This window comes from Prionailurus bengalensis, chromosome B1 (genome assembly GCF_016509475.1).
Source record: "Prionailurus bengalensis isolate Pbe53 chromosome B1, Fcat_Pben_1.1_paternal_pri, whole genome shotgun sequence".
Taxonomy (NCBI): domain Eukaryota; kingdom Metazoa; phylum Chordata; class Mammalia; order Carnivora; family Felidae; genus Prionailurus; species Prionailurus bengalensis.
Window position 1 is genome coordinate 117175436 of NC_057344.1, and position 18336 is coordinate 117193771.

Genomic DNA, 18336 nt, shown 5'->3' on the forward strand with positions numbered 1-18336 from the left:
CTCTAATGTTGCCTAACACAAAATGAAGTGTAATGGAGGGAAATTGGTGTAAAGACAGAAGTCTTCACTGTTTGTGACTTAAATATATTTACTTTTGCAAATAATACAAAAAACATATCCATGTGAACATTAAATTTGGAAGGGTATTCTTTGGAGTAATAGAATCAAAGTATCTTTCTTCTTTGTTTTTTTTATGTTTGTTTATTTTTGAGAGAGATAGTGTAGGATGGGGAGGGGCAGAGACAGAGGGGGACAGAGGATCCAAAGTAGGTTCCATGCTGTCAGCAGAGAGCCTGATGCAAGCCCAATGCGGGGTTCAAATCCACAAACCCTGGGATCATGACCAAAGCCAAAGTCCAATGCTTAACCAGACTGAGCCATTCAGGCACCCCTAGAATCAAAGTATCTTGAGACTTAGAGTCAATAGCATAGCAGAGAGCAGAAGTAAGGGAATATATGTAGTTAGAACCCCCACACTCCTCCATGGTCAATGCTGGCAAAGATTAGTTTAGACAGAATTATTCTCTGGAGAGATGGAACATCCCCAGAGGGAGAAGTACCTTATTTAGGCGTCTTCCAACAAATGACCGTGTCTCAAAGTTACCCAACAGTCAATCTACCAGTCACCAAGACCTTTCCACATATACAAAACTTCCAATTTGATTTTCAGTACTATTCTTTTTAAATATGTAGTCATAAATCACCAGATCTCTATAGAAAACCTCTAACTAAAAGACACAAACCAGCAAACTGAATAAAAGAATATCCTAAGAAAGATAGTTATAAGAAGATATTGCAACTATGACAAATCAGTTTTTTAAGTAACAACAAAAAGATTTACTGGAAATTAAAAATGATGTGGAAATGCAAGTGAGCTTTCTAATAAAAGAGTTAGATGATAAAGCTTAGGAAATCTCTCAGAGAATAAAACAAAAATACAGATGGAAAGTAAGAAGAAAAGACAAAATTATTAGAAAAACCAACTCAGGGTGTTCAAGATTTCTTTAATAAGAGAGAAGAAAGAACAGAAAGAAAGCATCACAGACATCAAACAAGAACTTTCTCTCTAAGTGAAGGATTACAAAAGGACCATCAAATACCTAGCATAATGAAGTGACACACTTTTACATATATCATTTTGAATTTTTAGAACACCAAGAATCCTAAAAGTTTACAGAAAAGGAAAAAATCACATACAAATTATTTCAATTCAGAATCATATCAGACTTCTCAGAAGACAATGGAGCACTGTTTTTCATAACTGAAGGAAAAAAATTCAACCCTAGAATGTTCTGCCTACTCCAACCAACAGTCAAGGACAGAATAAATATATTAAAAGATATATTTTTTAATAGCTTTCATAAAAGCTACTGGAAAATGAGTTCCACCAAAATGATGGAGTAAATCAAGAAAGAGTAAATAATGTCTTGCCCTTCAAATTAAAGATTAAATATAGGGGAGAGCCAAAGGGAATTAGATGATAGTAAAGAGAAATTCCAGGACAACAGCTGTTCACTAGATCTTGGAAGCCGCTCATAGCCACTAGAGCAAGAGAACAGAGGTCTTCAGGAGAGAGGTATTTTCCACCTCTACTGGCCCAAATGAAATATGAGATGTGTTTTATTGCTTTGGACATAGTTCAGTCTTTCTGAGAGATATGATAGTACTGCATGAGGACAAAGAAATCAGGATTTAGAGGAGTTATTTCTCTGAGTCACAAAGTTCCCCATGGAGCTTAGAATCAAACCTGGGAAACCATAACCCAGGGAACATGCTTTATTCACAATGCATTATATTAAAATTACAATGCAAAATTAAAAAAAAAAAGTTGTGTCCCAGGAGAAGATAATATTACTTTTTAAGAATAGTTGCATATTTTGAGGTACAATTACAGAGTACTTTTTGCATAATATTTTGGTTATGATAAAGTGCTTTGGAGGGATTTTGAGATGGAGAGGTGACATGGGTTAAGTGAATGGAGAATGGGATATCTGCCAGTACTAATAATTGGAGTGGCATTAGGGTGGATGCCAGTAAATTCTCAGGATTCACTGTAAAATTTTTATGGTACTGGTAGGGTGTGTTGGAAGCAGATACAACTGACTTTTCCATTGCTAGTGATTTAATGACTGAATTACAACACCCTAATCTGGATCATTGACATAACTTCAAGCTCCTACTGGGCAACAGATGTGTCAGACTGATTCAAGCACCACTTATGCAAAATCTATGGTCTGAAAAAAAAATTTTTTTGGCGATTAAATGGTATTAAATGGATCAAATTTTTTAAATGACAGGGTTTTCTCTCTTTAGCTTCAAATTTTTATCTTAAACATATTAACTGGAATTTTTCTAAAATGAATTCAGCATCTCTCTTCCTTCTTAAGTTGAGTAGAGAACCCATCTTGAACTTTGATTTTTATTCCAATTGGTATCTGTGTTCTTCTTATTGTGGAAGAAGTGTCAACTTGATCATGTTATAGGGTTTTTTTTAAAATATATTTCACTGTATTTACCATTGCTCAAATAAATAGACTCATGTCTCAAAACATGCTTAACTGGTTTTTTTTAATATATTTTATGTTAGGAAGAGCATATGGGATGATGAAATCTGACCTCTTTGTGTAGCCATGGAAGTAACCAACTGCGAATCTGGTAAACATCACTAATAGCAGATAAAGGAATGCTTAATTGAGTAACTGGTCTTTCCGGGCCTGCTGTCCATACACCAAATCTAAATGAATTGAGAAATAAAAGATGCTTTATAACCCTTTAGAAACCTCGGACATTCTACTCATAATAACACATTTACCATATTAAATCACTCAGTTTCCTTATGTCTTAGTTTCTTCATCTTCAATAGAAATGAGAGATTACCATAACTTTCTACAAGAATCATTGTAAGAATTAAATGTTTCTCATGTAATAGATTCTCACTAAGTATTCATTTCTCTTTTACTGCTCCAAGTGTTTTCCTCCCTACAAAAGTAGGCAATTGCAAATGTACCATCCACAGAATTGACTTAAGTGCATATGTCCTAGGTGCCTGGGTGGCTCAGTTAAGCATCCAGCTCTTGATTTCAGCTCAGTTCATGATCTCACAGTTGTGAGAGTGAGCCCTGCGTCAGGCTCTGCACTGGGCATGGAGCCTGTTTAAGATTCATTCTCTCTCTCTCTGTCTCTGTCTCTCCCTCTCTCTCTCTCTCTCTTTCTCTTTCCTTCCCCCTTTCCCCCCACTGCTCCTCCCTCAGAGCACACATGCTTGCTCTCTCTCTCTCTCTCTCTCTCTCTCTCTCTCCCTCTAGTAACAAAATTAATAAATAAAAAAAAATAAAAATTTCCCAGTTTTAATTTGGGGAGGTAGAGGAAGCAGCAGAATAGATTTTTTTTTAAAAAGACATATGTTCTTCTTCCCTTATGTATAAGTTCCTTGCCTCAAAAAGAGAAATAGGGAACTTATCCCTTTGTAATTTAAAACATGAAGTATGGGTTTTTTTTTTTTCATTGCTTACCTAAGCTATACTTGGACTTTTACAAAGAAAATGAGAATATCTGCCATTTACTAATGTTGGGAATATAGAAAGAGAAAAGCTAGCCTATGCTAAACTCCTTGATCTTAGTCAACTTCTTGAATTTCTACTGCCTTTCTGTGGTCTGTCCACTTTCTCCAATTTTAGTATATGTACTGCCAAAGCGAGCACTGTCCACTTTCTCCATATGGGAACAGCTCACTCCACATCAGGAATATTGACCTCCTGAAGAACTATGGTACCATCAAAACAAACAATAACTTGGAGTGTGATAACCTTCCTATTTTTATTAACTCTGTATCAAAGATGCATGAATTTCAGATTTGAGAAAGAAAAGAAAATCTTCTATGAAAATGTTTCCTTTTTTATCATTTTAACCAAGTGCATTTAATTTTTTTATATATGAAACTTCACTTATGCCTTTCTTCATTTAACTCAGAAAATTATTTTTAAAATTGAGAATTGATATTTTAGTAAATTTTTTCCTGCTTATTTTGTATTTCCTTTGATAGATGAAAATAAAACTTTTAGTATACTTCACTAGAAGTCCTGGTGATCTGAATCTTTTGCCTATCTGCTCCGTAATTGCAGCCTTCCCTTCTCCAACCTCTATTTTACTTTGAAAAATTGAGAATATTATTAGAGTGAATGAGGCAGATTCTTAAATAAGATGTGTTATATTCCATGATGTTTAAATAATGATATATTGAAATATTCCAACATATATATTGTATGTATGTATGTGTGTATATATGTAGATAATGCCAAATAAAACGCACATGAAATACATGAATATATTTACATGTATAAATGTATGTATATATGTATATATACAATAATGTAAAATACTGCTGCCATTCTAGTCATATATATGTTGATTAATATCTCCATTATAGTTTCACTCACATCTTTTCTAATTGGTTATCATTTTAGCCATATTGGATATATACATTTAGGAAAGATTGTGTTTTTTATATAAATGTAGCAATTCAAAGTCTAACTGTTTGGCTTTTTAAAAAAATTTTCTATCTAGAAATTGACATTGAACGCTGTGTGAGAGAATCAATCAACCTCTTTTGTTGGACTCCTAAAAGTGCTACTTACAGACAGCATGCTCAACCTCCAAAGCCAACTTCTGATAGCAGTGGAGTCAGAAGTTCAACACCTTTTTTCTCCACTGAGTGTCCAGATCCTCCGAAAACAGATTTGGTATGTATTTGCAAATTTAATTTACAAACTCTAAAGGAAGATGGATGTTAAAAATACAGTGTAGCATAATTATTGCTCATAATAATATTATCACTTATGTCCCTTTTACGTATATATTCTCTTATGTATGATTGTACTTACGCAACTTTCAAAAAACTTTTGTGTGTATTTAGTTTTATAACTAAGATTAACATATTCCTTCAGGTAGAAAGTTTCACATTTTTTCTGTATAATCACAGTGTCTCAACTTGTCACATACTAAAAGGATTACAGAAGCAAAAGGAAGAATTATAAAAATAGAGAAAGACAAAGTTCTTAACATATAAGAATAATAATATGTACTTATTAATTACTGATTGACCAAAAATATATACATATCATTTTGAAAAGCTATGCCAGTCAGCTCTTTCAACATTATTATTCTTTCTAAATACTTGGCTTTATAAATATAGTTGACTAAGCTTTCAGCTATAATAATTCATATATTTCAAACATTCCAATATTACAATATCTTAATTATTTCCATGAAATTAAATTTCAATGAATATGTATATAGGGTTTTTTAGATATCTTAATAAATTTAATAGGATAGGCTCTGACCTTTATAAAAGTAACATTTTAGTGATAAAACATTTTCAGTTTTCTTTCATATATGTTGAACAATAGATTTTGTCCCTAGATATTTTTAGAACTAGATATTTTTGCAAGAATTTGCGATTTTCACCTCTTGGCTCTTTCTGTGATTTTTCATGTTCCCAAAATATGAGGGAATCCATGTTTTCACATTATCCCATTGTGACATAATTGTATTTATTAAAGATACTTATAAACATGATTCTGATTGTGGTTGAATACAAAGTAGTTTAAGTAATTACAGTTTCTGCTTCCAGAAATACAGATAATAAAGAGGAAAACATTTATATGATTACATGTATGAAAAATTATGGTAAGATACTTCAAAATATCTTAAGAGATAAAACTAGAATAAGAACCTACACTAGTAATAAATATTTGCATTACAGTTTTCCAAAAGTAGACTGAGCCTCCTGAAGAGAAATAAATTCTTGAACACTGGAAGTGTTCCAGCAGATACATTTGCTTTAAGTTTATTTATTTTGAGAGAAAGAGAAAGAGAGAGAAAATGTGAGTGGGGGAAGGGCAGAGAGAGAGAGAGAGAGAGAGAGAGAGAGAGAGTCCCAAGCAGGCTTCATGCTGACAGCCAAGAGCCCCATGCAGGGCTCGAACCCACAAACCACAAGATGATGACTTGAGCTGAAAGCAAGAGTTGGATGTTTAACCAGCTGTGCTGCCCAGGCTCCCCCCAGCAGACGATGTTAGCGCCAACTAATGGATTTGGTACAAGAGCTCACTTATCACTAAGGGTGGTTCTACATGACCTGTAAGATTGCTTGAACTCTTAAATTTAGTGATTCTATATAAAAACTTGTACTTTTCTTCTTTTCAAATTGTAAAACATATCCTCTTCATATAAGAAAAACATTAATTCACATCTCCATACTAGAAAGATATCCTTTGGCAGATGACAAGTTTTTAGGTAACTATAATGGCATTTAATGAAGGGGGAGGTGAGGAAGTATAGAAATTAATAAGATAACACTGAGCTGGGAATTGTAAAAATTAAGTAAAAATAAAGGTATAAGGGAATTATAATATCTGAATACGTGGTATCACCTTAAAAATATACCAGAATTTTTAAATGTAGACACGTAATTTACTCCTCATAGGAACCTATAACAAAGTATGATTATCCCTATTTCATAATAAGAGCATGAAACTAAACCCAGAAAGGGATTAATAGTTTATATAGCTAGTAAATACTAACACCAAAATTGAGCCCCCGTCATTAAGACAACATAGGATGTGTGTTTTTTTTAATTGATTGAACTATAATTTGCACACCATAAATTTCACCCTTTTTAAGTGTAAAATTCAGTGGTTTTTAGAATATCTACAAAATTGTGCAACTGTCACCACTATATAATTCCAGAATAGTTTCATCACCCCCAAAATAAAACTCTATATCCATTATGAGTCACTCTCATACTGACATGTGCCATCTTGCAAGTGCAGGTAGCATACTTTGTAGGGGAACAGTAAGGAGACTATGTATAGAATGTAATGAGTGAAGATGGGAGTGGAAAGTGATAAACTTAGAGACATATCAGTGGGTAAGATCTTGTACAGTTCCAAAAACTGATTTTATGCCAAATGAGAGGCAAAGCTGTTCTAAGATTTTGAGCAGATTTGTGACATTATCTGACTTATGTGTGAAAGGATTATTTGGGCTACTGTATGGAAAAGAGACAATAGAAGGACAAAGGCAAAATGGAGACCCAGGAGAAAGTATGGTGATTTGTATCCAAAGGTCTAGCGGTGGAGGGGATGAGAAGTAATCAGATATATTTTGAACACAAGTCCAAGAGATTGTGCTGATTGATTATGAGACATAGATAGAGGAATCAAGGATAAATCCAGAATTTGGGGCCTAGACTAGAAGAATAGTGTTTTGATGCTTTCATTTACTGATTAAGGAAGACTGTAGGAGAAGCAGGTTGAAAGGTAGAAATTAATTTTAACATATGGATTTAGAGATTGTTAGTTGATCATAATGAATACATTATATTGTTTTATACCTAATATCTTTTATGCTATTATGTTTTGTAGTTGATTATTACCAGTATAATAGATTATTATATATTTTAGATTCATTGTATAGTTAGCAAACTTGTTTGATTTATGTTTTTAATAGAATTTACTTTTTAGACAGTTTTAGGTTTATAGCCAAATTGAGCAGTAAGTTCAGAGATTTCTCACGTGCTCCCTGCTCCCACACATGCATAGTCTCCCCATTATCAACATCCCCCACAGAGAGGTACATTTGTTACAACTGATAAACCTACCTTGACAATTATTATCACTCAAAGTCCATAGTTTATATTAGGGTTCATTCTTCGCCTTGTACACTCTATGGGTTTAAACAAAAGTATGATGGCGTGTATGCATCATTATGGTGTACAGAATAGTTCCACTGCCCTAAAAAATACACTGTGTTCCACCTATTCCTCCTGCCCTCTCTCTCAAACACTAGGAACACACATCTTTTTACTGTTTCCATAGTTTTTCCTTCTCCAGAATGTCATAGGGTTAGAATCATACGGTATGTAGTCTTTTCAGATTGATTTCTTTCACTCGGTAATATGCATTTAAGTTTCCTCTGTGTCTTTTCATGTCTTGATAGCTCATTTTTTTAGTGCTGAATAATGGTTCATTTTCTGGAGTATCAGTTTTTTAACCATTCACCTCCTGAATAACATCTTAGTTCTTCTAAGTTTTAGCAAGTATACACAAAGCTTCATGAACATCCATGAGCAATTTTTGTGTGGACAAAATGTTCAACTCCTTTGAGTAAATAAGTATTTTGGAATTGATTCTTTTTTTAAATCTAATAGATTGTGGATTCTCTTGGATGCTTGTGAAGCTAATGTAATCATACTTTCTAGTTACTACTTTTATTAATACATCTTTGATTTTTTTTTTGTTTTATTGCATTGAACAAGACCTATAGTATGAAGTAAGTTAGAAGTTAGAAGAGTGGGTAGATTTTTTAATACTTGAATTTAATAAAAATTCTTCTAATTTCACCATTAAGTTTGATGTTTTTGATAACTACTGTATTTGGGTGATGAATTTCCCCTCTTTTTCTATATGGAAAAGTTTCCCTTTCTTTTTCTCACAGTAGAGTAATTACCATGAATGAGTGTTGAATTTGATCAGATGTTTATTCTACTGGTGAGGATTGACTAGGATCATCTATTTTCCTCCTTTAAGGTAATAATGTATAACATTATTAAAATTTATGATAATTGCATTCCTGAGATAGACTCTAGCAGGTCACTACAAAAAAAAGAAATACTGACTATTTTGATTTGCTAATATTGAATTTTAAGTGAGATAAATTTATAATTTTCAGTCTGTCCTTGTTAGTCTTTAATATTAAGATTATATTTCTCCCTCCTTCTTTCTACTGTCCAATCAGTTTGTATGGAAGGGATTTTATTTCTTATAGATGCAGTAAAACTTGTCTATAAAACCATCTGAGCCCATTGTCTTTTAATTAGGGAGTATTTGATTGTTCATTCTTCTTAAGTCAATTTTTATATGAGTTTATGGGTTTCTTAAAATTGCCCATCTAAAATACCATACTTATTTTATCAGAATCCTTTTTTAAAGTATCTATTTTGTCTGATTTTTATATTTATATAATTCTTTTTTCAAAATATTTTAATTTTTTTTACATTTTATCTGAAATTTTGTCCCCTTTTTCCATCCTATTGTTTATTTGAAGCCCTCTTGGTTCAGATTTAAATGTTTAATACAATAGAAAGTAGATGCAAAAAAATAATGTATGCATGCACTATAAAAACATATTCACTAAATTTAGGATAATCACAATTCAGATTTATATACTATATATCAATGTCAGAATCTAAACAGATAAAAAAATGGCCTTTTTAAAAAGAATAGAATTTATTGTCAAATTGGCTTACATAAAACACCCAGTGCTCATCCCAACAGGGCCTTTTAAAATCAAAATACAAACTGCCCTCTGACTAGTAGAATGGAAACTTGAAAATAACTATAAGAAGAAAACTCTAGTTAACATTAACTTATACATGCATCTATCATATTTATTTCCTGAAGTAGACCCCTAGAAAAAGCATGAGCTTTGCTGTTAAATGGACTTGGTTTTAAATTTCACCCTGCTCCTTTGGTTTTATAATCTTATAATTTTTATAATTGCTCTAATCTCCTATTTGTAAAAGTGAGCATAATTATAATAATTCCTACCTTGCAGAATTGTTTTAAGAATGGTATGTGCAGGGTACCTAGTTCAGTCTCTAATATATAATAAGCACTCAACACTTTAACAATTAATATTGCATGTTTTAGTACTTAAGGATTAAATGTTTAAACTTTGAAAACTTACCCAAGAATTTTATGACAACCTTCTATATCTGAATAATATGTACAAAAGAGATGTTCTGGTATTTTATTTCTGCTCAGCATTGCTAGCTAGCTTTATTACTATCACTTTACATTTAGAAGTCACTACAAACAGTAAGGGCAGGAGTAAGGGAAAGGGAGGCTGGCTCTCCAAAGAAGGAAATATTCTGGCATTTTTACCTCAGTAATTTCAGTTTAAGATTTCATTCTGACCTTTACTTCTTAGTTTTAATACTATTTTGATCTGGAAACCACTAAAGAATCGCCAAAAGAATTATTTCATCTAGTGCCAATGTCTTTCCCATCAACTTTTCTTTAAATAGCTAAAATTCTACTTCACAATTCTGACCACAGCTTACTAATTTAAAAAAAATACATAGCTAGATAAATTTATGTGTAAATCTCTTTCAATATATATAAGTATATAGATTTGTATAAAGATATGTATATATGTATGTGTGTGTGTAACTGATGAATAGAATGAAATGGATTTTTTAAACAATGTAGTTTGAAATTCCTACTTATAATAAGTAAATGAACTAGTAGGTTGAAAATAGGTGGATTTTGACATTTATCATGTTGAAAATTAAACTATAGAGGAATTGGGATGGGGAGAGAAGAATGGGAGAGGAATGGAAAAATTACACACTCAAGGGAACATTTAAGGTTGGAAAAAATATATTCTCAGCATTAAATTAATAATTTTGTATATTGGGGGAAAATTTTTGTGATACAAGCTATGAAAGTTCATCTTGACATTATTTTCCCTGCGAGTAGAGGAATAATATATGTATAGTGTTTCTCAATGTGTAACAAAAGTTGTGTCTCCCACCACCGAAGTTTAAGATATATGAATAATTTATGGATTGTCAATACCTTTGACCAATCTTTTCTTCCTATCCTTTCACCAATCTACATTTTAAGTGTAGATATTTAAGATAAATGTGTAAACATTAATTGGGAGTGAGCATTATAACTTAGTGCTTTGACCATAAGATTTGGGGAAGGTGGGAAATTCTTACAATTCCTCAACTGAGATATTTCACCATGCCTTATCACCACCATTGAACTGTTGATGAATTTATTTAAAAACAAAAAAACCAAACTGCTGCTGACTCAATCTTAATATTAGCTTTAGAAAGCAATAGGATTATATGTGTGATTTTTAGTTCCTCAAATTTATAGTCACACTAGAGAAAAACTATATTGGAGGCATTAGATCTCTTGAATCCAATGAAACTATTGTGAATGTGAGTGTTTTTTCAAAGGCCATCTTTAGAATTAAATTTGTTGTTTTCTGTTTGGTTATATATGCTTTTTTGTCAGGTTTAGATTATTTTTGATAGTACATAGGATCACCACAGTGAAAGCTACTACATTGTACTTTTGCTACTGTCTTCCATTGTCACTTTGAGATTCAAAATATCATAGAATCAGTTAGCAGCTTTTGCAAAATAGATCCAAGTCCTTCAATTCTTAAGTCTTCATATTGCTGCTACCTACATGTGATAAAAAGACACTGCTATTGCTGTATCTGTATAATACTTGTTGGACAGACTGGTTTTTGTTTTTTGAGAGAGAGAAAGAGGGAGAGTGCACATGCATGAGTGAGAGAGGGGTGAGGAGAGAGGGAAATAGAGAATCTTAAGCAATCTTAATCTTAATGATGCTCAGGGCCCCAACCCATTACCATGAGATCATGACCATAGCCCAAATCAAGAGTTGGACACTCAACTGACTTAGCCGCCCAGGCACCCACAGATGTTATTTTTAAGATATGGTTATACATCTGTACTCAAATAAACCTGTTCAAGTGATCATAATGCTTTCACCAAAAAAAAAAAAAAAAAAAAAAGACCACATTTTAGGCTACAAGTAAATTTCAGTAAATTTTAAGAATTGCAAATAATACAGACAGCATTCTTCAAATCATTAGTCAGTCAAATTGGAAAGTAAGAGAAATAAAAGTAAAAACTTCTTACTACTTGGAAATTAAAAATAAAGGAGCAGGGGTGCCTGGGTGGCTCAATCGGTTAAGCATCCAACTCTTGGTTTCAGCTCAGGTCATGATCTCATGGTTTCATGAATTTGAGCCCCGTGTTGGGCTCCTTGCTGACAGTGCAGAGTCTGCTTGAGATTCTCTATCTCCCTCTCTCTCTGTGCTTCCCCAACTCTTGCTGTCTCTGTCTCTCTCAAAATAAATAAACTTTTAAAAAATAAGATAAAAATAAATAAAAATAAACAAGCCAAAAAAATTAAACAACTTTTTATTCTTCTGATAAGGAAAAATTCCATGAAAGTTCTAGAGTATCTAGAAAATAATATGAAAACTGTACATATCAGAACCTATGGGATACAGCTAAAGTGGATATTTTTCTCAACACAATCATAATGCCTACATATATTAGATATTTATTGATCATCCTTATCAACTCATTGTATTTCAGTGAGCCTTTGAAAGATGTACTTACTTATGTAAATAAGTAAAGGAGATCAAGAATTCCTTTTTTATCACCATGAGCAGTTTCAACACCACCCTAATAAAAGGTGTATGGAAAATGAAAATAATATTTTATATTTACCTAATTTTGTTTTACTTATTCTTTCTAATGCATACTGAACTTTGGTAAAGAGCCCATTCACTGGAATTGGTCACATTAATTCTGCTAACAAGAGAATTTGCAACACTGTGGAGTTCTACTACTAATATTCTGGTGTATTAGGTATGTAGGGACCAAGATTTCACAATAATACACAACTTGTAACTTTATGAATATTAAATTCTTAGGAGTTAAAAGAAGCTGGGTAGTTGTAATTATTCACATAAAATAAAGGAATTCTTAAATACACAGACCTGAAATTATATTTTAAGAACTTAATGTAGCTATTCTAATCATACATCCAACCATCTTTTACTTTGAATACACCTTTCTTGAATTCTACAGTCTAAGACTACCAGAAATCCTTCCTCCTTGTTAATGATACTATCATATTATATGTGCAAGTCATATTTAATTTTTATTATGTTTTATTACATTTTATATTAACTTTTGCCCTTTCAAAAATATGTTTTACTCTGTCATAAATATCATATGGGAAAATATATAACTTCATATTTATAAAATAAGGCTATATAAGTTACTGAAGGAGGAGAGAATATCAAAAGAAATGGCAAAGCCAGAAAGACATATCCTTGAACTCTATGAACTTCAGTTAATTTTATTAGTTCTGTATTTTAACTAATTTTGAGCCCTTGTACTGAAAAGAATGGTGTTAGTGGAAATTCTTAGTCTTTGTCAAGGAATGCCTTAGTTAGTTCAGAGGACAATAGTTACATCAGCAAGATTTCTGAAGTCTGTATGTTAAAAAGAGAATCTTTATATAAGTAGTGTTTCCTAAGCAGAGCTGATCATCAGAGATTTTTTTTTAATCTCTAAACTAAGTCAGGTTTTTATTTCTGTTAGTCAAAGAGAGAACTCCTCCAAGTTAGATAGAACTAATGAGAACTTGTTTCTAAAGTTAAGGAAGTGAATAACTGACATCAGAGTCGGACACTTCATCAAGGACTATTTAGGATAAAATTACATAAAGGCATATCTATTACATCATACTAAAGAAAGTGAAGCTTAATGGATAAAGGCTTACTATTATTTGTTATTTCTTAGTGTTTAATAGTACAGCTGATTGTTTTCTTCACATGTAATCTTCTGTTTATCATTTATAATAGTCATTACATTTTAATCCACTTACCATAATTAGGACATTACCAGATTATTCAGTTATCATTCAATTCATTATTTATACCTGAGAGATGAATTAAAATTCCTGGGCAAATTCTTAAATTTTTGGTGATAAATGTCCTTACATCCTTAAAAAAGGAATAAGTGATTGCAAGATGATCACATTACTGTCTCAATTACATGCAGATCTAAAGACAGAGAATATTACCATTCTACAATAGTTTTTTATTTACATGGCTAAATTATTCCAGTATGTGCGCATGTGTGCGCGCGCGCACGCGCACACACACACACACACACACACCCTACATGACACCTGTCTTATATACACTTTCTCCACTCTTTCTCCATGCACTGCTTTCTCCATCTTCCTGGCAGATATCACAAGTTATTTTTTTCAGTCCTGATCTCATTTGATCTCTTAAGAACCTTCAGGACAGTTGACTCTTCTCATTTTCCAAACATTATTTTTCCTGAGTTTTTTTTACACCCCAATCTCCTTTTTTCTCTGTCTCCTCCACTCATTATCCTTCACTGTCTCCACCTGTCCTTTTATGTCATTAAATATGGTATTCCTTGGGATTCTGTGTAAATATGGTATTATTCCTCAGTGTTCTGGGTCGTCTTCCTTCTGTTCTCTCACAAGAAAGATATTACACAGTCTTCTGTACTTGCAGTGTGTAGTTACCATGGCTTCCAGTTATTAGCTCCAACTCCAGCTTCTCTTGTTAGCTCTAGAAGACTCTTATATCCAATTCCTACTCAACACTCCACTTGGATGTTTCACAAGCAACCTCTAATTGAACGTGTCCAAAACCTAATTTATTTTTCCCCTTGAAAACCTCCAGCATCCTCTGTATCAGTAACCACCATTTTCATTCCCCTACTTGTTCAAGTCAGTATCTAGATTCATACTTGACTCCTGCCTTTCATTCCAAATGCAGTCAAAAAGCCCTATTCATAAATACTATTAACTTCACTCTCTCATGACATCACTTTAATCAAGCTTGCCATCTTTCCTAACAATAATTTCCTGAATCCATTCTTGTTCCTCTCTCTTCTTTAAACTTCAACTAGCCTAATCTTTATCATCATCAACATCATCGTCATCATCATCATCATCATCATCATTTTGCTTAAAGCAACAGTTATTCATCATTTCACACTTCTGGAGGCTAAATATCCAAAATCAAGATGTTGGCAGATCCATTCAGTCTCTTATGGCTAAAGGGGAGAATCCTTTGTCTCTTCTAGCTTCTGGTGTTTGCCAGTACTCCTTAGTGCTCCTTGGCTTGTAAATATCATTCCAGTCACATGGCCATCTCCCTATATGTCTTCACATCAACTTCCCTCTGTGAATGTCTGTCTGTGTATCCAAATTTCTCATTTCCCTTTTTAGAAAGACACCAGCCATATTGGATTCTGGCCCACCCTCCACATAATCTTTTTTAACCAAAATTCTTATGAAGACTCCTCTCATTATTATGATAAAATTCAGATTTCTTAACATTATCTACAAGACCCTGCATGATCTTATAAGAACCTTGCCTACCTTACCAGATTCCTCCATCATTATCTTTTCCCCATATTTTTCTATACTTTAGATTTTTTTCAATTTTTGGAATACCGCATACATATTTCTACCTTAAGTTATCTATATCTGCCTTCATTTCCTTTATTAGAACAAATCCTGAAGAGTAAGATCTGTGTCTTAGTCATGTTTGTGTCTTCATTGCTTAGCATAATGCTTGATGCATTATAACTTATTAATAAATAAAATAACATACTTTCTTCTCTAATAATTTATGAATACATTAAATTATGAATACATTATGAATACATTCATATGTACATTATGTACATATGAATACATAATGAAAGAGCCATTTTTCTCTTTGAGCCCCCAGCGCCTAATTCAGTGCCTGAGGAATAGTATGTTCTCAACATATGTGTATTTAGTTGAATTAATGACCACAAATAAGGTTATAACAGTTAACTCTCAGTTGAAAAAAGCACTCTCCTGCTTAGTCACAGCTCCTTATTTATCAGGCATACTATTTAATTTTCCTTCATAGAATGCATTGTATTTACAATTACATATTTATATATTATATGTTTATCTCTTGTTTTCCACTGTATCTCTAATGCCTATCATACCTGGCATATCAATAAATAGTACCTTATAATATTTTTTAGTGAATTAACACAAAATTAATTCAAATTAACCAGTGTTTTATTCTGTTTCCTATAAGACAACGTATCCGAAGAATGGTCTTCAAAGTCTCTTATAATACTTAATAAAAATGCATATTTGAGACTCCACAAACATCCCATATCTGCTAAATCAAATCTCTGAAGGTTAGCTCCTGGAATTTAGGTTTTAAAGTCTTCAGGTGATTCTTAACATGATACATACATACAGTGTTCTCATGACTTTGCAGGTATACATAAATGTGCATTCATAATGGGAAAAAAACAAATGATAAAACATTCATAATTATGGTTACGGTGTTATTTTTTGTATTGATTCTTTGTGTGTTTTTATACCAATTTACTTGTGTTCTTGTTGTGTATGTCTAACCTCGTTTGTCAAGTTGACTTACCTTTCATGAACCAAAGCCACAACCTATTTTCACTACTCAGCAATCAGCCTACTCAGTATCGGAACTTTTTTTGTCTTTACTGCTTAAAAATCTCTCTGGCTCCTCACACCTTCTTGTTCTGCTTTTTGAAAGCAGTTCCTTATCAGACCTACAACAATGGAATTTCAAAGGCCATTCATGTGGAAATAAATTAGAGTAAGAAATGTATCCAGAACTCAAAAAGTTAGCAGGGACTTATGTTCCCTGCTAACACTTTGTGGTATTTTCCCACTTGAAATCAGTAAAATTAAACCCTAGTGCATCAATTCAGAAAATACATCATGATCGAAGTAATAATTACAGGGTATTAACATAGGAGTACTGTCTGAGCATAAACACAGAAACACGGTTGTCTTACAACATGAAAAGCATCAGGAGTTGAAAATGACAAAATGTTATCTCTCTGAAAACTGAAAAATAGGGACAGTTTTTCAAGAAAAGAAATGTAAAGAAACGAGAGAAAGGTTGGAAGGGATAAAAGAAAAGTCAGGATCAAAGATAAAGATTTTTAAAAATATATATAATTTTACTTTTCATTTTTTCTTCTTCATTTTAACAGACTTTTGACTATGTTTTAGTCATTCAGCAAACATTTATTGAGCATCTAGTGCATTCCAAGCATTTGATGATTTAATTTGTTAAGGGCTTTGCAGTTACAGAAAGGTTTTCACAGTCCTCAATTTATAACAGAGTTTACCACATCTTTTCAAAATAGCTTACTAATTGAGGAAAGGTGGCTGAGAACACATCTTCAGTTCAGATGAAGGCAAAGAAGATCAGGAACACCCCAGCCTTGCCCCCATTACAAGCATGCTGTTCATTTTCCTGTCTCAAATGTTATTTAAAACGATCTTAAGTCCAGAGTAGCAAGATTATTATCATTTTATGTAAACTTCCTTTCCCACAGTATATCAGTTCCAAGTTTTAGGTGTAATTTAATTCAGCACACCAGAAAACTATTTTGGTAGATGGAAATAATATATCAGGAAGAGTTAAAAACATGATTGTTTGGAATGGTAAGCTGACTCAACTTCTCAAATCCTTTGTGGAATGAAACAGAATAAATAAATAAATGTAACAAAATAACTCAAGCATAATTCTTTATTTCCAAGTCAAGAAACTATAAATCAACGATGTTTATCATAGTTTTTTCTCGGTGACCCTTCATATTTTTTTTCATTAAAAAAATCTAATCGTTTCACTGCAGCTGTCTGAAGCTTGAAACATTCACATGTTACATGTCTTGTCACTGTATTTTTAAACATTTACTACTATCCTTTTTTTGGTAAAGTTATCCTGGGAAATCAAAATTCATCATTACATAGTAAAGGTGTTTGTTTCCTCTGAGTTATAGAAATGCCTGGGTTTTCTCATCTTAAGTCATCAAGTTAATAAATGCCATTTTTCTGAATGTGGAGATTTCAGTATGCACAAACCTGTTCTGAATGTTACTATACACAGCAGTGCCCTATAAACACAGCAGGTGAAAACAAGAACAGAAAAAATTTTCCAGAGCCAGATAAAAATCATACAATGACTGAATGAGCACTAAGAAATTTCTAGAGTGTACTGTGTTAAGAAATAAGGAAGATTGGGGGCAAGGGCAGAGGAGAAGGGTCTTAAGAAGGAAAAAAAGAGATGTTTAGAAGTTGTAGGTAGGAAAAGTGTTGGGGGTAGAGTTATTGATGGGAAACACAAAAGAAGAAAATAAATATGAATTATTGTCATCTTTGATGAAAATAACAATTGTCATGATATAGAGTAGAGTATCCTACTTAGGATTGGCCCAAGCTCGCAGCTGATCTGATCGGAGACAATGGCACTTCCGTACAGACATCAGGATGATGCTTTGACTTAGTATTAGCATATCCATATTGCAGTTGCTAGGAAGGTTATGCTGGTTACAGTATTTATTCCTTTGCAGCCCAATTTAATTCAGTAGTGATTTGAGACAGCTCCTGTAGAAATGTTTTTCCACCAGTAAGTCTATATAGAATATATTTTCTTCATGAAGAGTGATGGGCACAGATAGCCCAATTCCAACTTGCTAATGAATAACTAGGGTCTTGCACTGAGATCTTCCTTCTGCATCCTCAAAGTTCAGGGGTGTCATTTCATGTATCAGTGACATTCCATGGCATTTAAAGAGAAATGGATTCTGGCACAGTTCTGTTGAAAGGCTAGCAACAA

General features: G+C 32.8%; 1 protein-coding gene across 3 annotated transcripts in view; it reads left to right on the forward strand.

The window, feature by feature from the left end:
* TBCK (TBC1 domain containing kinase) overlaps window positions 1–18336 on the forward strand; it is a 220901-nt gene that overhangs the window by 144984 nt on the left and 57581 nt on the right. For all 3 annotated transcript variants that reach the window (XM_043571089.1, XM_043571097.1, XM_043571106.1), the window contains one exon: window positions 4564–4739. In XM_043571089.1, coding sequence (XP_043427024.1) covers window positions 4564–4739 — 176 coding nt within the window. The remainder of the gene's footprint in view (window positions 1–4563; window positions 4740–18336) is intronic.